Here is a 23974-nt window from a genome sequence, read left to right on the forward strand (position 1 = left end):
GTATGGGGTACAATGTACCCCTACCCATTCACCTGGTGAAATTTTTTTTTATAAAACACAACACAAGGTTTTAAAATAATTTATTGCACAGCTCCGGGGGTCATCTTCCGTCTTGGGGGGTCTTCTCGCCGGACTCCTCCGCTATCTCCTGCTAGCTCTTTTACTAGCGGAAGAGCCCGGCTTTCTTCTTCGTCGCCGCCCGGGGGTCTTCTTCCAACTTCGGGGGTCTTGTCCCCCTCTTAGGTTCTTCTTGCCTAGTAAAAGAGCTGGAAGAAGGAAGCAGAGGCCCAGCAAGAAGAACCGAAGAGGGGGATAAGACCCCCGAAGTAAGAAGAAGAGGGCATGCGGCCTGGTACGGCTGGGGGAGGGGGCGCTCGTTTGTGCTGAAAGGGTCCCAACACTATGTGTGATCCTAACTTAAAGTGTTACTAGTAATATGATATGAAAATAGTTAATCCCCCACCCACAGCTTATAAACCTTCTTTTTACATAAAAATACTATATACCTTTTTGGATTATCTGAATACCAGGGTTACATGATAAACTGCACAGTTTCTCCAGTGCTGAGAGTTTAGAAGGGAGGAGATTTCCACTACAGCCTGTATACATGCCCACATGTGTGATGCCAATATCATGTGGTCTGGCTATCTCTGAAAAAAGTAACTGTTTTCTCCAGCATAAAAGAACTGAGCATGTGCAGGTCGGCTACTCTGCCTGAGTTAGCTGGCCTTCCCCAGATAGACAGTGTAGAGAGGGAAGGATCTGTGCATACAGGATAAAAAAAAGCCTTTTTACACAATGCAGAGTATTAACCCTTTAAGTTCCACAGCGAGAATAACAAACATGCTACGCTGCATATACAGACGTGTGGGTTTGGTAACACTTTAATCATTTCCTAGCCAGCCAATGTACATATATGGCTGGAGGGTGCTCTCTTGTTCTGGGAGGACACCCCCCCCCACGTGTGCGCCTCCTGGGGCATGCAGTGGTGCAATCCTATGACTGCTTTATCTAGTGGATACAGTGGATCACAGTGCTTGGTACTTTTGCTGTGATTGGTCACACCGAGCACATGGTAACAAGTAAACACATCTATCATTAATGGCTTTTGTTCATGATAGCTTGCTATCTATTATGATCTATATGATTGGTTACAGTGATCACATTTACAGCGACCTTGTACCATGTGATAGCTGTAGCCAATCACAGAAATCTCAGTGTTAAAACCATTAATTGTATAGTGCTCATCACTGTACAAGCAGTCATAGTACAAAAAAAACATACAGATTACTTTCCAAAAGTAGTACAGTGTCACTATGGTGACAGTATACAAAAAAAATGTAAAGAAAAAAAAATTGTAAAGAAAAAAATGTGTAAAAAAACAAAAACAACTGCACTCTTGGAATGACAGGAACTCTTCTGTTATTACTTTATTTAGCTTCCTATACTTCCTGTACAGTGAACATGGCATTCCTAGGGGCAGTAACATATCAGTAGGCTAAGCTTCCTTGGCTTATAGGAACCGGGACTGTTATAGCTAACAATACACTAAACTATATTCCCTGACCAGTCGTATAGAGGCGACAATTACAGTAGGTTTTGATACAATTGGTTGGTTTATGTGATACACAAGATACAATGTCTGGTACATAATCAGTCCAGGCAGTTAAAATGTCTTCAAAAAACTCCTATCCCTCTTAAAAAATACCTTGGGGTGATTGCTTTCCAAAATGTAGTCATACTATGCTACAGGGCCTCCAGAAATGCTATAAGTAGTCAGGAAATTTGATGAATAATTTAAATGTAATTTATGCTCCTTGAAAGCCCAAAGGTGCTCCTTGGATTTTGGACCCCTCTATGTGGCTATTCTGTGAAAAAGGCTCACACCTGGGGTGTAATTATACAACTTTGTGAAAAAATTTACTTAATTTCTTAATTTTCCCAAAAATTGTCACAAAAAAATGTATGTAAAAAAACTCACCATGCCTCTTACTAAATAGCTTGGACTGTCCTCTTTCCAAAAAGGGGTAGTTCGGGTGGTATTTGTACTGTCTTGACATTTAACGGCCTCAAGAAATAAAATAAGCAGTCAGCGCATCAGAATTTATCAATTTTTAAATATACAGTATATACCATAGTTTGTACAGTCATATAACTTTCACACAGACTAAATAATATACACTGATTTGGGTTATTTTTTACCAAATAAATGTAGCAGAATATATTTTGGCCTAAATTTGTGAAGAAAGATTATTTATTTGCAAAATTTATAACAGAAACAGAGAAAATGTGTATTTTTTTTCTCATAATTTTCAGTATTTTTTCTTTATATAGCAAAATATAAAAAATCCAGTGGTGACTAAATACCACCAAAAGAAAGACCTATCTGTCTCAGGAACTGATAAACATTTAATTTGGATACAGTGTTGCATGACAATTATCATTCAGTGTGACAGCGCTGACAACTTATAAATGGCCTGGGAAGGAAGGGGGTGAAAGTGTTCGGCATTGAGGTGGTTAAAGAAGGTCATTAAAATAGTTAGGGACTACATAGCAACCAGCTACTGTTGAGATAATAAACACAGTGGTCAGGAGTATGTAATGTACATCACAGATTACAGAGTGCAGTGGTTGGCACTGTATAACATACATCTCAGTTTATACGGTGCAGCATTCATTGTATGCAATGTACAACATAGCTTTTAGCCCTTGTACACACGGTCGGACATTCCGATGGACAATGTCCGATAGGACCCTGTTGTCGGATAATCCGACAGTGTGTGGGCTCCATCGGACTGTTTCCGTCGGACCAAGTTTTCCAGCTGGGCTATAAAATTTTCCGACAACATGATCCGATCAGACTTTGTCCGACCATGTGAAGAGAATTCCAATCGGACAAAGTGCCACACATGCTCAGATCAAATTCCTAGACCAAAGCTATTGGCTACTAGCCTGAACGTAGTCCCGTCCTAATGAAATAACGTCATCACGTTAAGTACGATAAGATTTTCTGACAACTTTGTCCGATTGTGTGTTTACAACAGTTTCGGACAAAATCCGACCGATTTGGTTGTCGGAATGTCCGACTGTGTGTACAAGGGCATAGAGTGCATAGATCAGAAGTAGAAGACAGAGAACAAAATACAGAGTGCAAAGGTCAGCAGTTAGACGCACTAGATGGACTTGTGTCTTTTTTTAACCTGACTATGTAACTATATAGTCCCATCTGCTGGTCAGCAGTCTACAAAAATGTCATGGCATGGGCAGCTAGGATCTTATGTAACTGATAAAGAGTGTAGCACAGTAACTTATCAGTTCACAATATTTTTAAAAGAGACTAAGCACATTGTTGGGAACATGCACATGAATTTGTTGCATGGAGGGGGGCACTGGAAAAAGCTTTGCTGTAAATGCCTGCAGTGCACCCTCATATAAGCCCACCCACTCTGTGGGAATCAGTTTTGTAGCAAGCAATAAGGAGAAACAGAAGACAAAGGGTAGGGATCTGTGGACTGTACTACACAATATGGAATTTACTGGTATGTCAAAACACTCATTATCTTAATTGTACAGTTCAGGACACAGGACAGGAAGTCATAGACCATGGGTTGACCTCATGCAATAATCTGAGGGGTAGGCAATGCTCAGATCTAATTCCTACATCAAAGCTATTGGCTACTAGCCTGAACGTAGTCCCATCGTAACGAAATTACGTCATCACGTTCTGAAAGATCGGATTTTTTGCCAACTTGGCCCGACCGTGTGTATGCAACAGTTTCGAACACAATCCGTCGGACTAAATCCGACGGGCAAAATCCGACGCATTTGGTTGGCAAAATCTCCGACCGTGTGTACGTGGGCTAAGGACTGTGAGTGTCCCTTCAAATGCAGCACTATAAAACAACAGACAGAGGGTGCACCAGCCTAGTACATTACCTTCGTAAACACTTTTTAGTAAATAAAAGCAAATAATATACTCACAAACACAGTGTCAACAGGCATATCAAATAATCAAGATGCAGCTGTCACCAGATCTGCAACGGGAAGACCCATCAGAGTCCAGTATGGCTAACGTGTTTTGAGGGGCATCTCTCAGGGCTCTGAGCAAGAGGGACTAGATTATTTGATATGCCTGTTGGCACTATGCATTTGTGAGTATATTACTTGTTTCTACTAATAAAGTGTTACTTTTTAAAGTGCAACGCTGAGACGAGTCCTGGAACGCACGCTGGACATGCAGCATTCCCTTCAGGTCTCTCTGTTTATCCCTGTGTGTGCTTGGAACGCACGTCGGACAACATGGAGGTAACTGTTGCGCTCTGGCTTATGCAAGTTCAGGCCCACATGGTTCATCAATTTAGATTGTTACATATTGGCATAGTACATGGAGAGCCGGCCTGTACCCCGGATGATGTCTTAGTGGACGAAACATTGGGATGTATTGTGCTGGCTCCATGTTATCGCGATTCCTACTATACTCTTTTGTGATCACATATATACAGTGCATGTATCCATCCATATTGATGTAAGTGAATTATTTTTTCAATATATATATTTAGTTAAGTATTTTATGCTATGTTGGCCTTTTTTCATCCTCAATTTATATATGCCTGGTTGAGCCTTGGATTTTTTTGGATGCTTAGTTGGAGTGTCTGCATTCCCTCTGTGCTCGTTCCGTGTATGCTGGTCCCTGTGGAGTCCAATCTACTTTGGTTTCTCTGCACATTTGGCTGCTTGCTAGTAGCCCATTGAATCTGGTAAGAGTACCCGATCATGGTGTCTGGTGGTGGCTGCACATTCAATGTCAATTTCCACTCCTGGTGGTCCTCTTCACAAAAGCACATCTAACTTCTCCTCAGAAGCAGATGTTTAAATTCATATCGAACTGTTTTTTTCACTCCAGTCACCTACTTCTCCCTTAAAACCTTTTTTGTTTCCTCAGGTGCATTTTTATATAGACATTATTATATATAAATTTTTATCAGTATGTTTGTATGATCTACACTCTTTATTAAGGTTAGTTATTTGTTTAATTACATTTTTTGCACTTTCATTTTGTTTGTACATCTCAGCGCTGCACTTTATATCACACTCACTTATGTAATCAGTTCTATTGGAGTGTCAGCAGCTAAATATTCCTTGAGTGCTGGCACAGTATAATCTTTTATTGTAATTAAAGTGTTTACTGAGGTAAGGTGCTAGCCTGGTGCGCCCTCCGTCTGTTGTTTTATAGTGGAGCAAGAGGACCCTTTTAATAGCTGTGGTAGTAGTAAGCTTTGGCTGTATTTTGAGGGGTAAAAGTACCTTATCACCACTTTGTTTATAAATTTGACAAAGGATTCACTAGACAGTTGTTTACTGTCAAAAGGCATGCACAAATACGCCTTTTGCAAGCAGGCTCTGCAGACCAGGCCTTAAACCACAAAACTCTGGGCACAGGCACAGAAAGCAGTGCTATCCTAGAGACCTTGAAGAATTCAATCTCTAGGACATTGGTGGTCATCTGGAAAATTATAGAGTACGGTCCCTGACATTTCCTGAGAGCCACACAATAACAATGAAATTTCGCACCCCAACATTTCAGTTGTACTGTTTTTTTTGCACTGTATCGTAATGCTCACTAAAAAGGTTGGAGAACAATAGAAGCCAGGACATTACTTGTGCTGTGGGCAGAGATATCTCTCTCTCTCGTAGATGAAATTGCGCTATTACAGCTTTGGGAGAGTGATTGTTCTGCCATGCACAGCATAGGACTTGGCTTCCTTTTATCACAGTTTAACTGTTTGTAAAGGGAGAAAGCTTATTAAAATAATTTAATATAAATGGGAATGACATGGTTGCAGATCTATTGTGTTTGTTGGCTTGGCAGAATACTGTGTGAGAGAGGGGCCATGTGTGGCTGGGAGGAGAAAAGTGATGTCAGATTTCCACCCCCAAAGTTTCGTTTGCTATGTCACTCCCACAGACTAACAGATTTTGGAGGGCTACAACTGAATGATGATGGATTTTTTAAGAGGTATACAAAATGCTATTTAGGTTATAACAGCATTATCTACTAAATTGTGCAAAAGTGTGCTGCTTTAAGTATGTGAATTTATAACCACTCTAAAATGGTTATAAAGTCTAAAGCAGCCGAATATAACCTTTTTTTATTTTATTACAGAAAAAAAAAAAAAATAACCTTCAGTATCACTTTAAATTAAAAATCTGCTCCTAAATGATCTCCCACAAAACCTTTTTTTGATTTATATTATTCTCTGTACAAAAAAAATAGGTGTATTATAGGTTTACTTTTTTTTTTTTTTTTTTTTTTAACAACCAAGCCTGACAGCCACGAGATGTGATTCATCTGCACCGATGAAAGTCTAATGGACTTATTTACATGTATTTTAAATGTACACCTTAAAAAGTAAATCCATTTACGTAACTATCCACAAAGCAATCAGTTCTGTTAAAGAGGCTACAAAATCTAAGTAGACTTTAAAGCACTAAGCTCATACATACACATTTCCACTCTTCTGCATGATTGCATTTGTCTGGTGAAAATTAAATTAAGTTTAAGTGCAGAAAGAAGCAGCACAATCCCCACTTAATGCCCAGATGGAGAAGACATGGAGTGACGTCACTCTGTGAAAGACCCATTGTACAGCTTCCAACAAGTAACACATCTTTGGGGGAAGGTCTGTTATAGTCATAGCCACTTTCTTTTCCACCCGTCAGGTAGAAAAATCTTAGATGCAATGAGCAGCATTCCAACACGTTTCAGTGATGGCAAAGTCCTTTTTCAGGCCAGTAACCCAGCAATGATTGATGAGACTCAGACCGACAGTAGCGGATAGGGAAGCTTGGCTGCAGTTTAGTGTTATTGTAAGAAATCTCAAATATTTATTCCATCTCCTGCACTCACTGTAATCACATTTTCACCATGTTGCCAGGAAGGGAGCTTTGACATGAAGCCATAAATTGACACAGGCTACCATTGTTGCACTTTTGCAATTTAAAACACTGAAATAATATTAAATCGTTATATATTTTCCTACCTGCAGAAGTAAAATGACTAAAATGTCATTTTAAATGCAAGGCTCGTAAAAACATCCTTTTATTACACTTAATTTGCTTATTTCAGAGTCCTTAAAATGGTTTCCACAGATTGATTTCATATAGTTGAAACCACAGCAAAATCTGACATCATCTATGCTAGGGCTGGCATACTGCCCTGTAGGAAATAGTAGAGTGCAACTTGTATAAGTATGAGAACTCATTTGCTATAGCAAGAGCAGCAGCTATTAGAAAACAATCTGATATATCCTTTATCATCTAGTGTAGGCTATAGGTTACTTAAATGTAAATACAGTATATCGTTTCCACCAGTTTTGTGACATGCATATTACTAGTAGGGATTAGGGAGTGATTTTGGTAAAATTGCTTTCACCATTTTTTTCCCATGTAGATGGGCATTTTTGTTTATTTAATTGGGGTGGTCTTTGTATTTTTCACTTTTTTGTGTGCTGCTTTAAAATTTGTATTTTATGGGCCAGGAAACTTCAGTAATGCTCAAATAATACCTATTGCCCCATAAATAAAACAAAAATAACCAAATTTAATTAAGTGTGCTTCATTGAATTTCACTAAAATGACCAATGGTCTAGCACTGCCCATCCACAGTCCCAACTATTTTGCTCCAATCAGCACAGACCATGGGAAAGTAGTAAATAATGTAAATAGTTTAGTGGCTCTAGCATCAGCTATATTTTTCATACACATTTCCCTCAGGTTTACACTCCTGAATATTCAGGAAGTACAGGGAAAAGAACTGTTGATCTTTCAGAAATCCAGTGAGCTCCTAACTTCCTGTGCTAACACAGTGCGTCCACTGCACTGGAATACCAAACAGTGTTGTTAGCCACTGCCAATTCTCATCTGCTGAGGTCTCCCAGGACATCCATACCGTGGATTTTCAGGGGTCTTCATGCAAAAAAAATAAAAATGCAGGAGACCCCCTAAAAATCCATGCCATACCCTTTAACCACTTACCTACTGGACACTTGAACCCCCTTCCTAACCAGACTGATTTTCAGCTTTCCGTGCGCTCACATTTTGAATGACAATTACTCAGCCACGTAACACTGTACTGATATTAAATGTTTGTCTTTTTTTCTACATAGATAGAGCTTTCTTGTGGTGGGGTTTAATCACCGCTGGGTTTATTTTCTACACTACAAATGAAAAAAAGACCAAAAATTCTGTAAACAAATGCATTTTTTTCATTTGTTATAAAATTTTGCAAATTAGTAATTTTTCTTTATAAATTTTGGCCAAAATTTATACTGCTACACATCCTTGGTAAAAAATAATTCAAATCCGTGAATATATTTTTGGTCTTTGTGAAAATTAGAGTCTACAATCTATGGTGCCAGTCACTGAAAATTGATCATACCTGATGCACAGACAGGCCTATCTAATTTCTTGAGACCCTAACAAGCCAGGAAAGTACAAATATCCCCCAACTAACCCCTCTTTGGAAAGTAGACATTCCAAAGTATTTAGTAAGAGGCATAGTGAGTCCCCCCCCACAATTCTTTGCAAAATTAAGATTTTTTTTCTTCTTTCACAAGTGTAATTTTAACAGGATTTCTCACACACACAGCATATGAATACCACAAAATTACACCCCAAAACACATTCTACTACTCCTCCTGAGTATGGCAATACTGTGTGAGACTAACACAGCCTGGCCACATACAGAGGTCCAACATGCAGGGAGCACAGTCAGGGGTTCTAGAGACATAAAATTACACACATAATTTCTTGACTACCACTTTTGAAGGCCCTGGAGCACCAGGATAATGGAAACGCCCCAAAAAAAAAAAAAAAAATTCCCCCCGTTTGGAAAGAAAACACCCCAATGTATATTCTATGGAGACATGAGACTTTTGAACATGTCATTTCCCACAAGTGGAAAATGTTTAAAGAAAATTAAAACTTTTTTTTTTTTTTACACAAATTTGTCAATTTATACAATATGTTTAACACATAGCATGTACATAGCCAAAATTACACCCTAAAATGTATCTTGCTACTCCTGAGAATAACGATATCGCATGTGTGAAACTATTACACAGCCTGGCCACATACAGAGGCCCAACATGCAGGGAGCGCCATCAGGTGTTCTAAGGGCTTACATTTCAAATCAAATTTTACCACCTATTACACTTTTGTGAGGCAACGAAGTGGCATGGATGAGCCATGGATGGGGATGGATGAGCCGTGGATGCCGATGGCTGAGCATAGGTGGGGATGGCGGAGTATGGATGGATTGATTGATGAGTGTGGATGGGATAGCTGAGCATGGATGGATGGAGGAGTATGGATGGCATAGCTGAGTATGGATGGATGGGTGAGTATGGATGACATAGCCAAGTATGGATGGCATGGCTGAGCAAGGATAGCTGTGAGTATGGATGGGATGGCTAAGCATGGATAGATGAGGCAGGCATTAGCACAGAGCAGCACTGTGGGCACCACAGATACAGCCCTGCTGTACCCTATCTCTCCCCTGTGTACCAATCGGTATGGAGGGGAGAGATGAACTGGGCATGTTTACAACCGATTGCTCCGTCATTTGATGGAGTGATCATGTGGTAAAAGGCCGTTGCCATCAGCCCTATACTGTGATGCCCTGGGTCCCCCAGACCCGGCAGTCATGGATAATCCTGGGTGCCTGCCCCAGGGGGCACACAGGAGCATGATTTTGGGAGGACGCTATAGTATGCCCTCCCAGAGTTATCTGACCGCCCTGCAGCTGTTTTTTGGCTATGGGCAGTCGGCAAGTGGCTAAAGTTCTTAGACAAATAATAATCACAAAAGTCCCCTGTTGTAAATCCATAGCCAGCCGTAAAAAACACCCAACACCCAGCGCACATGACCAATCCTGATGGTAAAGCCAACTAAATGTCATCATCTTTATAAAGGCAAGGGGATAGTGGTGACAATGGCCATATTTGGGCTGTAACGTCACTGCTATCCTGTCCCTTTGCCTTACATTGACAGGATTCCCTGGCGATGTAAGCAATGTGCTGCGATATCAGTGGTCCCTAGGGACAGGGCAGGTACAAGTAACCGCTGCTTCCTTAGGAACTAGTGATAGCAGATGCTGTCATACATAGATGTGGTAGAAATACCACTTCTATATACAGTTTGTTACAAACGTGAGTATAGCCCTCACATTTTTGTAAATATTTCATTATACCTTTTCATGTGAACACTGAAGAAATGACACTTTGCTACAATCTAAAGTAGTGAGTGTACAGCTTATACAAGTGTAAATGTGCTGTCCCCTCAAAATAACTCAACACACAGCCATTATTGTCTAACCTGCTGGCAACAAAGGTAAGTGAAAATGTAAAAATTTGGCCCAATTAGCCATTTTCCCCTCCCTGGTGTCATGTGACTCATTAGTGTTACAAGGTCCCAGGTGTGAATGGGGAGAAGGTGTAGTAAATTTGATGTTATTGCTCTCACTCCTCTGAGGATCTGAAAAAAAAATCCCCACAGTGTGGGGTTCAAGGGGTTAAAAAGCAGGCAGTGAGGAGATGATACAATGTCTCCCCACTGCCTGTCAAATGCTTCTGAAGAGCAATCTGCACTTCAGAGATCAAAGCACGTGTGAACGAGCCATTAGCAATGTTTTCTAAAATCTTTGCTTATAATCTAAATCCTCATGTGGCTAAAAGGAAAAATATCAATTAAAATGCATCCACTTTTTTTTGTTATAGAACATTTCGGCTATCCATCTAAAAAAGCCAAAGGATTACCTTTTAGCTAAAGTTTTGAAAAAAAAAAAAATGCATATAAATATTTGACATTTTTTATGTATTGTTAGCATCACTGACTTATTTTTATTGCTGAACTATTTTCAATGTGTACAGTGAGAGCTACAGCGTATATTGCTGTTTAGTATGCACAGTGATTGAGGTACATGGTACAAAACACATTCATTAAAAATTGTTACAGAATGAAACACCAATCCAGGTGAAGCGAAAAGTCAGTAACAAGAAAAAAAAACATAAAAAGACTTTAAAAAAATGCATATATCTGTGGGTAAGCACATTGTGCATACAAAACCCTTTTTTTCAGAGTACTAGCTGCAGATGATAGAGCAAAGATGCATGTTCTGCTCAACTAGCACTTTATCAAAGCTCAGTCCTAAAGATCCTTAGGCACTTGACAAATGAGGTAATGAAAGCTTCTACCATTCTTTTTTTTTTTTTTTTTTTTTTACAGCTCAACAGAATAGCAAACACTAGGCCAACTTGATATGTATAGGAAAATTATTAGAAGGAGGCCATTTTGGAAAGTTCTTGGTTAATCTCCACATATTGTTCCCTCAGACGCTGCACTGCTTTACGCTGCTCTTCATCAACTTCCAGCCGTCTTTGTTCCTGTTCCTTCAGAAATGCTTCCCACTTTGCACAAAGTTTCTCATGCCCAGCTTTCTCTGCGCAACTCTGCAAATAAAAGAGGTAATATGGCATCAAAAATGTGCTAATGTTTACAGGTGAAGCTAAAGAACTATTGTGTAGTCTGCAGAGGTACAGGACCTGGCTGTACTGGTTACCAGTGATGCATGGATTAAGAGGCTGGTTGAGCATACTGTAAAATAATAACCCCCTTTGACAGGTAAAAATTGTAATGCAAAAATTCAGGCAATTCAAAAGGATGTTTTCCTAAAGGGCCACTTAAAACATCCAACATTCGCTCTTCAACAATATATCCTACTTATACTCTACTATAGTAGTTTTTTTTTTAAATTAATGGATTGTGGTGCACGGCCTAGCATTCCCATTCATTTTGAATGCCATTCAATGAACTTGTGTTGCAGTACACCACAAGGCATGGTGCTTTGCGTTTCCAAAAATCAAGCAGGTGCATTTGCACATCCATTGTGGTGCATTTGCATCCCATTCAAATGAATGGGATGCCGTATAGCACATTGGACGCGCATTTGCGAATGGAGACTAAGGGGGTGCATTGGACAGCAGTACTGAAGGAATGCATCATTTGAAAAACTACCTTATACATATAGTAAAAAAGGTACAATATTCATCCAAAAGGAACATTCTACTAAGAGATAAGAGATAAGAGATAGAGATATATACACACACACACACATTTACTGGAAGTAGATTAAAGTATATATCGAAACCCAAGAACAAAAAGGTCATATATTGCAATTTTCTGGTCCGTAGATAAGGAGGCTGCAAAATACAAAAGCCGTAGAAAGTCATCCATCCTCGCTGTGTAGCGTGGATGGAGGAATACGGTCAATATTTTCCGTTCAGGCTACAGGCTGTAAAGAAAAAATATATATTTTGACAGGCAGTATATTCATATACCATGGTTTATAAAAGAGTGTACCTTCAGGTTATTGGACACCGACAAAGCTTTCAGGAGGAAACATTCCCTGTTTGCTTCCCCTATAACCCAACCCCACTCTGAGTTCTCTAGCAAGCAATGGAGTGTAAACCAAGTAATGGAAAGGAGGGTGTCCTGTACTGTACCCCAAGATATGGAGTTTTTGGGTAAGTCAAAATTCCTCAACTTAAAAGTGGTTGTAAAACCTTCATATACCCAGTGCAGTGACTGGCTTTTGGTGATACAGAGATGAAACCAATCCTCCTACATAGATTGAACAGATGTAGAGAAGAGAAGACTGCAGGGAAACAGGTACAAAGTCCAGAATATAAACAGCTTGTCTGAAAGTTTGAAAAAAAAAAAAGGAGAGCAGAGAGCTGAAGTTACACTCTGCAGAACTCAGTGAGGATAACTCAGAGCTGGATTAGAGGGAAGGGACACACCTTCACACAGCACAGGGAAAAGAGCTGGGGCTGTCAATCAGCTGGAGGTCCCTCCTCTGTCACCATTTTTCTCTTGGTGTCAGGAAAACTTGTCAGAAGTGATTCACGCTGATAAGAGGAACGAAGCAGAAGACAGACAAGACACAGATATGACACGTGCTCCTGAGACAAGTAAACGTAGAGAGATATGCTAATTTCTGAGGTTTACAACCAATTTAATCATACAGTACAGGACACAGGTAGAATATTCATACATCATAGGACATCCCCAGCAATGAATAGAAGAGCAAGCAATATTATTGCAAACAAAACCTGTGCCACCAAGCCCAACAACAGGGTCAGAAGACTGAACCTCAGAGAGACACTGCATGAACCTTGTGGCCAAAAGCTGCATCAGAAGTCTTCCTAGTCCACCTAGTAAAATTTTAAAGTATGAACAGAAGACCAGGTGATGGCCTTACACAGCTGGTCTACAGAGGCTTGGTGCCAAAACTTCCAAGAAACTCCCACTGATCTAGTGGTTTGGGAACGTAAAAGGAGGAGCAATCTCTTTAGGAATGGAAGTTCTTGCAATAGCCATTGTCTAAGAGTGGATTTTGAAGCAGGGTGCAACTTGCAAGGTCATCAGAAAATTTAGATTTTAGTGCAGGAAAATGCAATTCATGTATATATAAAAAAAAAAAAATCCTAATTAATGGAACCTACTGAATTCATTGAGCTGCATGGCATCTTAAAGAGGATGTAAACCTATTTTATTTTCATAAAAAAAAGAAAAAAAAAAAAAAAAAAAAAAGAAAAAAAGTAACCTCCTCTGTGACATGGTTTTGCACAGAGCAGCCCCAAACCAGCTCTTCTGGGGTCCCCGCTGGGGCTCTTCGCTGTTCTCCGAGTCCTCCAATAACATGCCGCTTGCTAAGGGAGCACTTGTGCAGGCCCGCTCCAGATTCCGACTGTGTGTGTCTAATGAAACAGACAGCGTAGCCTGGCCGGGTCCCTTGCTCCCTCCTCAGAGGATTTTATTGACAGCAGCAGGAGCCAATGGCTCCTGCTGCTAACAGCAAAGCCTGTGAAACCAGGAAGTGGGGAGAAGAGCTGCTCTAGACAGGACAACGCTGGATCGAGAGAAGACGTTGTTAAGTGTTTTGGGGATATGGGTGCGGGGGAGCTGCTATTGAAAAGGTTTTTTTTTTTTTTGCATTAATGCAGAACGCATTAAAAGGCAAACTCCTTTAGACTTCAGACTTTTGTGAAAGCACTAAAAAATTGTCTCTTCTAAGCTCAGGTCACATGATCCTGTTCCCCACTTCAAAAGCTACAAGCTTAGGACAAAGGTCCGCTGCAGAAGCTCAAATTGGCAACATGTTATGCAATCACTAGGAGGAGAATGAGGAGGAGATTTGCTCTGAAAAATGCTTGATATGCATAATATAGAATTACCGTATGCAGTCAATCAGATATTGTGGGTGGAAGGAGAGGCGTTGAGGTCACTGGAAGGTTCGGTTAAGGCTTACAACAAATAGAAAGATAAATCCCAAAAAAAAAAAAATTATTCATCAAACCAATCTACTAAAAATTCATTCTAACAAGCAAAAGGCCCCTTTTTCTCCCAATTTTATTGTACAGCAACTGTAGATACAATAAAAATGTAAGTTACTGCTTGTACATACAGTATCTCACAAACCTGAATACACCCCTCACATTTTTTGTTAATATTTTATTATATATTTTTCATGTGACAACACTGAAGAAATGACACTTTGCTACAATGTAAAGTAGTGAGTGTACAGCTTGTATAACAGTGTAAATTTGCTGTCCCCTCAAAATAACTCAACACATAGCCATTAATGTCTACAACTCTGGCAACAAAAGTGAATACACCCTGAAGTGAAAATGTCCAAATTGGGCACGATTGGTCATGACCCCAGAGAGGGAATATGGCCAATCGTGCCCAATTTGGACATTTTAACTTTGGGGTGTATTCACTTTGTTGCCAAAGTTGTAGACATTAATGGCTGTGTGTTGAGTTATTTTGAGGGGACAGCAAATTTACACAGTTATACAAGCTGTACACTCACTACTTTACATTGTAGCAAAGTGTAATTTCTTCAGTGTTGTGACATGAAAAGATATAATAAAATATTTACAAAAATGTGAGGGGTGTACTTACTTTGAGATATTGTAGGTGAAAAACTACCTTAGCATGTTATTGATCATCATGGACAAGCACTGGGCTCTCTGACTTAGACATATTTACTGTTTACTAGCGGTTTGCCTGAATATATGATCTCGTAAGTTCAGTGCAACACTGAAAAACGAAAAAAACATAACAAATAACCTAAGCTCATCAATAATGGGCACACCATTTTTCTAGTGAATAATTTGTTTTGTTTTATTTTTATCCATATCACAAAAATAGGGAATTGAATACACAAATAGTCTAGTAGTATTAACAACAATTTACATTTCCTTTTCACCTGCTATAATTAACTTTGTAGGCCACTTTTGACCTTCCCAAATATATCTGGAACAGGGCAGAAGGTATAAATTCATCTGTTAGACACTTATGGTTCCGCACCTTCTAAGCTACATACACGTACAACAAATACAGTCAGGGTTAAAACCTAAAACAAAGTGAAAAACTGCCAAATGCTTGTTCTTTATAAAACAGATTTTCTGCAAAGACTGTTAGTTCTGGGGTTTAAATAAGCAATATTTTCAAAATGCCTAAATGTCTGATTTGGTTTCTAAAAAAGCAGGGTCTATGGATGATACAGTCCTTTTCCAGAGCTATTTTGTGCTCTGACCTTTCTAAGCATGTTCCCCCATTTTCCTGTAAACAGAGAGGCACTGTATGAGCAGGTCCTATGGGCTTTCACCACTCTAGTCTTGGCCACAGTGTGGAGACCACTGTTGATTTTTAGTGGGAGTGTATAGGTCACAGTGGTTTCCAGCTCTTGATGTGAACACAAACAAGTACGGTTTAATCTTCTTAGTGTAAAGAATAAAATATACCCATCACTTCACGAAAGCAGTTTTGGCAGCTCCATCACACCCCTAAAAAGGTTACCAAAGTAAATTTACAGAACTGAAATAAGGAAAGAGCCTTAAACTAAATGTTGTGTGTCAAGACTTTTCCAAGGAATCCAGTATCTAAAAAATATATATATATATATCTCTTTTCCTTGCATTGACAAAGCAGCTAATAAACAGTCCAGTATCTTAACACTGGCTGTGCGGATTATTCAGCCCCTATGCATTTTATTGTTCCACAGCACAGAATTTAGAATATAAATAAAAAATATATAATACAATTTATATATATATATATATATATATATATATATATATATATATATATATATATATAGAGACCTAGTTGGATGAGGAGTGGTCACACATGGGTTCTTACTGTAGGAATTTCCCAATTTGCCACATATGCCTGACAGAGGCATCAGGACACTAAAAACTTGGTTTTAGTGGTTTACAGAAAGGGATTTTTCTTTTTTAGGGATATACATTTGTAGCTAATTAAGATTCAAAGTTCTGTGGGAGATATTCTGAGTTATACAATTAATGGGAAAACCTATGTTTAAGATTCATTGCATCGCAGTTCGAATGGAATGAACAACGGAACTGCAGCGAGGGTCCATTTTGGTTTTGTAGACACTGTGGTCTTTACTTTTAACTGATAAGGTTGCAAGATATCAGTGATGCATGGCATAGTTTGGGCAAACAGATTTTCTGCCTAAAGCAAGTCTTAAAAGTAAGCATGTCAGTCAGGCGTTTGGTCACATATGGCGATCCATCGCATTTGGCTACAGAAGTGACAATCCACTAAGAAATTTCGCACTGCACATGCCTAACTTGCCGATATGCGTTCCAAAATTTTTTAGGACAATACGGAGCAGTGAAACCGTCAGATGTCACAGACAAGCTCTTCTTCTGTATAATTATTGATTGTAAGACACCGCTTTGCAACAGGGCCCCTTGCGGCCTCTTTTTTGCTCGCCACACTTTGGGCACAGCCTCGCTTCGTTCACCATATTTATAATCTAACTCTATGTCCACTTGGATGGTGGGGCTTGAACCTGGACTCAGGGGTGGAGCCACATAACTGCACAAGCGCAGTTTTGACCCAATCTAGCAGATACGGAATCGATTCCGTTCACTATAGGCCTCCCTGGGGGATTGGTACTGTCTTTATGGATTTTGGGGAGGAAATATATTATAGGAGTTCTACAAAACAAAGGGTCAAGATATGCTGCTTCCTTTTTTGGATAAGATCCTTTGATCTTTTCTGTCTTCCATTTCCGTCTTCTCTTCCGTTATCAACGCGTTTAGCAGAACAAGTTGATAACATTACAAAAAGTTTGAAAACCCACAATGTGTCCCGACACTTCAAACAACTCCATCAGCAAAACCCTAAGTGCCTAAAGTTTTGGGGGATTGAGAGGGTCACAAAACATTGGAGGGGGGGGGGGGTAATTTTATCCGCCAGTTAAGCCGTAGGGAATCCTACTGGACACATGAGACCAAGGTATTAATTCCTGGTGGATTGAATGTCGATTTCGATATTAATTGTTTTATTACTGATCGATGATTTTATTGTTCGTTTTTATTGTACTTTTAGCATTTGCTTGGCCGCAAGTGATGTCACGTTGATATATTGTGTATTATACACATTTTAATATTCTTAATTGCTTTTGAATATTAAGTTTGAAACACATTTTTATATGTATTTAATATGAGGTAGACTTTTATATGGAGAAAAAGTTCATGCTTGGCGATTTTGAGCATATGTGAAAATGTGCTTATTAATGGGCTTTTTTTGTATTGAATTTGAGTACCCATTAAGTGGTTTTTATGTATATAATTATATTATATACATAAGGGGAAGGGATTGATTGTTGCCATGGCAATGTTTACAAATATGGATATGATCCTTTTTTTAAATTACGTTCGTTGTTGTGCTCGATTGCATCGTGCTGAAAGACATGATGGGATGAGCCATTAACATGGTGACGTTTGTTTAAATTCACAAAGGCTGTCCTGAGGGTCATGCCTGTTATTGCGTAGTTTTGCATTTGATTCGAACGACACGACAGGATGAGTTGTTACCATGGTAAATTTTTGTAAACATGGAAAGGTCGTCCGTTACGTCGTGCTCACCATTAAGCGTATTTACGTTCGGATGAGTGGCGTGATTGGATGAGCCATTACTATAGGAACCCCTTATTGTCTATTTATACATCGGGTGTCGCTTAATATCCATGTCCGCTGATGAAGTCCCGCCCATAGGGACGAAGATCACCTGACGTCACCCGCGGCCACTGTTCATTTTAACGATTGTATGAAGCTTCGTTATTGTAAGTGTGTTTTTTATGTATATTCATCATTAAAACGTTTTTCTATGGAGAGCACTATGGCTTGTCTTTCTATCTACATGCTTCGAGGAAATGTGACTACTGGCATACAACGATTCAATGTGGGTACTCCACAAACTTGTCAGTTGATTTGACTCTGAGTGGGAGAAAGATGCATCTTTGATTGTGAACTGGTCGGATATTAACTGTGAGGAGGAATACAGCAATTGGACGAGTTGATAAGCATTTGATGATATTAAGTGCACGTGACCCTCTGTAATTTAAAGGGTCCATACGATGAGGTGAGCAGCCAATTCTACCATTGGTGGCGGCCCCCCCCCCAGCACTAAGTCACTTTATGCATGATCTGACTGTATACCACTGAAGATTCCTCACGTGGATTTTTTGACACATAAGCTATTTTGGACTTAATTAATTTTAATACTTTAGTAATTATTTTATTTTAGAGCGCTGTACCATCTGTTTAATGACTTTTAATGCACAAAAACACAATATAATACCAAATTATTTGAAAAAAATATAAGATGATGTTACACCAAGTATATAGATACCCAACAAGTCAAACTTTACAATTGCGCATGCCCATGCAACGGTGACAAACTACGTACATTATCCATAGGCAACGCTTTAAAAGCCTTTATATTAGTAGGTAACTACTTTAGATTTACACAGGAGGTCTGGTACTAGAATTATTGCTCTCGGTCGGACGTTCATGGCGATACCTCACATGTGGTGTGATCGCTGTTTACTTATCAACGCAGGACTGATGCATGCATTTGCGTGCAAACACAGGGGGAAAGAGGGCGCTTTAAAAATGTTATTTTATTTCATTATGTACTGTCTGCCCTCAGGTTGTAATATGCTGCGCAAACTGTTGACACTATATAAATTCTGTATAATAATACATTTTAGTTTTTTATTGTCATCACAAGGAATGTAAACATTCCTTTGTCAAAGCAATATTTAGTGACAGGTCCTCTTTACAGAGACTGACTACGGAAGAGAAAACTTTGATTCCCTACAGTTCGGCTTCTGACCACAACATTCCACTGAAACTGCCCTACTAAAAAAAAAAAAAAAAACGTACCAATGACCGTACTGCTAAAACCAATGTCTAGTACTCCATACTCTTGGACCTTTCTGCTGCCTTTGACACAGTTGACCAACTACTCCTCCTCAACAAACTCCACTCCCTTGGCCTGTGTGCTTCTGCTCTTTCCTAGTTCTAATGATCTCAGCACTTTCAGCGACACATACACCACCATCTGCTTCACTCCTCTTCCTCTTTCTGTTGGGGTACCCCAAGGCTCTGTCCTTGGGCTGCTCCTCTTCTCTTTCTACATCTTTCTTGGGCCAGCTGATAACTTCCCATGGACTGAGCAACATATCAGTATGATGTCATACCACTTTCTCAATCTCAATCTTTCTACAACAGAGCTTGTAATATTTTCTCCTCCCTGATCCCCCTTCCCATGACTTTACCATTGAGATCAACGTCAAAACCAGTGGTTCCTCCTCACATGCCAAGGTGCCCTTTACATGGGCTATCCCACCTTCAGTCTATTATGAATGCTGCTGCTAGACTAATACACCTTATTAGCCAATCCATGACTGCTGCTCCTCTCTGCCAATCACTTCACTGGCTTACTCTACCCCACTGTATGAAATTGAAAATGCTGACCACAACATACAAGGCCATCCACAACACCGCCCCCAGCTTCATCACCAACCTCATCTGCCGATATTGGCCAAATTGTCCTCCCAAGACCTTCCCTTTAGCTCCCTTGTTACCTCCTCCTATGCTCTCCTCCAGGACTCCTCCAGAGCCTCTCCCATTCTCTGAAACACCCTTCCCCAGTATGTCCAGTCAGCCCTTCCCTGTCCGCCTTTAGGCGATCCCTGAAAACTCTCCTATTCAGGGAAATCTACACCAACTCCACCTAAGAACTGTACCGGAGTCACCTCCATCAGATCATCCCCTACAGATATTATCTTTTGTACCACCTCCCCCTCTCTTTAGATTGTAAGCTCCATGAGCAGGGCCCATCTATTCCTTCTGTATTGAACTGTATTATAATTTTACTGTGTCCCCTCCTCTACACTGTAAAGCCCTGCATAAACTGTTGGCGCTATATAAATCCTGTATTATAATAGCAATAGTACAGGAACGCCATGCGCTTGCCTGTACTTCTAAACAGACTGACAAAGGACAAACTGATCAAGATAGTATGGCTCGCCTTCACTTAAGAATAGAAGAGACAGATACATGCATTTTTATTATAAAGACTACAAATTTGTAATTTTTTGCCTAAGCTATAGTCACATGAGAAAACTATGGAGCATCACTTTTCTATTTCCAGCCAAAATGTTTTTGGTTTTAGGTAGAGTGGGAGATGGTTAAAACAGCTCTCATGTCTTTACCGCTGTTTGGGATCTATTTTACCATTACTTCCTGTACTGCCAACAATGTTTTACCAGGGGAGTAGGTGAGGCTAGAATATATATGTGGTACTGTAAGCCTATTTCTGCAGCACTCTTAACTGAATAACCTGCGAAGGAAGGCAAGTGGAAGCCTTGACAAAGGCCTGTTGGTCAGATCCCACAATGGAGGAGAAGAGGATTTGAATACTGGCCAAGAGGAAGGATGCAAAGTAAAAACTGAGGTGGAACAAATCAGAATAACCTATATGATAATGAAGTCATAAGGGCTGTTAAGAATTTTCCTGTGGGTGCAGATACAAATCGGGGAAAATTTTTAGAGCAGTGGGTCCCGAAAGACTCAATGGTATATCAACTTTGACTAAACAGTCTGGGGCAAGCTGTGGCTAATGCTGTATGTGGGCAGTACACAGAGGATACCCTCACCGGCCAATAGGAAAGTGTGGCAGGTAGAAAAGTTAAATCATCAGGAAGTGCAGGAATTTTTACCAGTCACAATGGCCTGACATTCAGCACAAAACACGGGCACAATAAAACCTGCTGCTGCAGGTATACTTTGTACCCAACAGCTTTAATTTTTTTTTTATTATGAAACCTGGACACTAGCGTGTTCATAGACATTAAATGCTTATTGATTGGGCTGACTAAAAGCACCGGAGATTGCAGAAAAACATCTTTAGCGAATAAATGGCTGATTTACTGGGTTGGAAATTTACATTTGATAGGCTATGGCTCAGTATAAATTTTGGTTTATTTTCATGTCTTTCTTGGTAAAGGTCATGTACATTTAGACTGGATCCACTCTCAGCTGTAAAACTAAGTGGCATCTCCAGCCACAGACAGCACTCAGACAGGGCAGAGTGTGTAGGGAGGCAGAGCAGCAATGCATTTCAAGGGCACGCCCCCTTTGTCAAGTCAAAAAGGTTTGGAAAAAAAAAGGGGGGAGCATATGGTCACAAGGTCATCGCCATTAACACTGGGGTTTACATTTCACCACTGTGCCTTTACCATCTGGGCTCCTGGTCTGCACAGCGTTTTCTGCACTAGAGAGCAATACAGTCAACTATGATGCAAAGGCATACTTTTTTTATTTGGAATAAATTGTACATGCTTTAAATCTAATTTAATCCTGCTCCCTTGTCCGCTTCACCTGTTATGCTCCAGTTGGATTGATTCCAGTATCTCTTGGAAGGAGCTGCAGGAGAAACTTTTCACTTGTCTTCTTTCTAAAGACTTTATGCATGAATTCATGGCCAATGTTTATATGTGTGGCCTATGCAAGTACTAAATGTGTGCCGAGTATACTGTATGTATGTATGTATGTATGTATGTATGTATGCATAAAGTTACCTTTTATTTGTGAGTTTTTTTTATACTAGGGCTCATGGAAATCTTGCACTTGCAGAATAAGGCTGCTAACTCTGATTCTCCTCAGAGGTGATAGCCACAGGAAAGGCCACCCTATAGGTGGGAAAATCTCTAATAGGTTCAAAGGTTGGCTTCTAAAGTGCTGAGAGAACCAGATTGAGAACCCAGATGGAAACAGGAAGAGCGACATGAGCTACCCCCAAAAGGCCTTAACTAGATAGTAAGAGGCCATAGGTCTCTGAAACAGAATGGCCAATGCCAAAAGGTCCATAAACAACTGTTAAGATCAAAATATTTATCCCTTAAAAATGGTACTTAAGGGAATATGTTGGTCCAGACCAGACTGAAGGATGGACAGAATAAATCTCATGTAGCACTTTCTAGAATGAATGTTCTTTGACTCACACCAAGCAAAGCAGGCATTCCAGGTTGGATGGTAGACATTAGGAGAACTTGACTTGCTAACCTTCAAGAGGGTAGGGATGACTTGAATCTGAAAGGCCCCTGCCCTTGAGAACCATAACTTCAGTGGCCTTTCCATTAAAGCCAGTGACCGAAAAACAAGATGGAACACTGGCCCTTGTGACAGGAGATTCAGACAATCCGAAGACCTCACAACATCTGTGAGGAACTTGAGTATGTTGGAAATACCTCGTCCTCCTGGGCTAATTCAGTATGCTGAGAATTACTGGAGTGTCCTCCTTGATCCAGCAGTAGGCGAGTGAGAATATGGAAGGTGGAAAGGCATAGATAAGGTTTAACTGATCCCAGTGTGTCCACTGTGAAACCCCGAAAGCCCCCGGACCTAAAATAAACCTGTCCAGTGTGTTGTTGATTCTGGATGTAAAGGAGGTCCACATTTGCCATTCCCCCGTAGCAAACGATTTGAAAGACTTCTGGATGGCGAATCCATTCCTGCAGGTCCAAAACATAGTTGACTAAAAAAGCCTACCGTCTAAATTTCCATGCCTGGGATATGGACAGGGGATAGGGTCAGAACATTAAGTTCTGACCAAGAGAGGTTTACATTAGCTTCCCTTAGAGCAGATGCCTCTGGATGCCTCCTTGATGCTTGAGGTCAGAGCAGTCCAGTATTGAAGGGACAACTGAATTGCCCTGAGTTTTTAGAATTGTAATCAAAAATAAAAACTTACTCTGGCAACTTGGTATTCAGGACTGCTTCTTAGCCCAACAGGCTGGCCTTAGTCCTAAAAACTTTTCATTATACTTGGACTGGGAATCCACTATGCTAGAGAGCATCTGGCCCAGGGGGTTAGACGAATGGGGTGGTCAAGAAAAGGGTCTGCTTGTCATTTGCACCAGAATGTTGCTGTGGTCTGGACTGAAACAGTGTATGGCACTGCCTCAGAGAGGCCACCATGAGCAGTACCATGCAAGTACAAATCACGGGCCATCTATGGGCCCGAAAGGCTTTGGCATGAGAACGAAATGACAGAAAATTGTCCCAAGGCAGAAAAATTGTGAATCCAGGTAAGACAATATGTGAGATGGATCCAGCATTGGCTTCTGGAGGTTGAAGATCCAACTGAAGCTCTGAAAAAAAGACTACCTTTTGCTGGATGTTGGCTGACAAGAACAGGGAAGACTGGTCCTTTACCAAGAGATAACCCAAGGTACCATACAATGTGAAGCCCTTGAGAAAAAAGCAGAGCAAGAGAAAAGGCAAGCACCTTGGTGGTGAAAACCCTAGGGGACCATGGACAGGCCAAGGTAAAGGGCGACACATTGGTAAAACTAACTGCCCATTTCAGAATGCAGAATGTCGATGAGAAAGAAAAATAGGAGTGTTTACATAGGCATCCCTGATGTCTTAAGGCCAGAAGTTCCCGTGGGAGGCAATGACCAATCTGGCATTTTTCGATGTCAACTCTGAACCCATAGGAGCAAATTGAGAGTTTTCATATC

At 40.2% G+C, this 23974-nt stretch overlaps 1 protein-coding gene across 1 annotated transcript in view; it reads right to left on the minus strand.

The window, feature by feature from the left end:
- Positions 1–10853: 10853 nt before the first annotated feature.
- The window catches only part of BLOC1S5 (biogenesis of lysosomal organelles complex 1 subunit 5), a 54690-nt gene continuing 41569 nt past the window's right edge, over positions 10854–23974 (minus strand). Inside the window, exon 5 of the mRNA XM_077492165.1 lies at positions 10854–11507. Coding sequence (XP_077348291.1) covers positions 11334–11507 — 174 coding nt within the window. The 3' untranslated portion in view covers positions 10854–11333. The remainder of the gene's footprint in view (positions 11508–23974) is intronic.

The sequence above is a fragment of the Lithobates pipiens genome, unplaced genomic scaffold (genome assembly GCF_037356315.1).
Source record: "Lithobates pipiens isolate NorthernLeopardFrog02 unplaced genomic scaffold, aLitPip1_a1.2 Scaffold_19, whole genome shotgun sequence".
Lineage (NCBI taxonomy): Eukaryota > Metazoa > Chordata > Amphibia > Anura > Ranidae > Lithobates > Lithobates pipiens.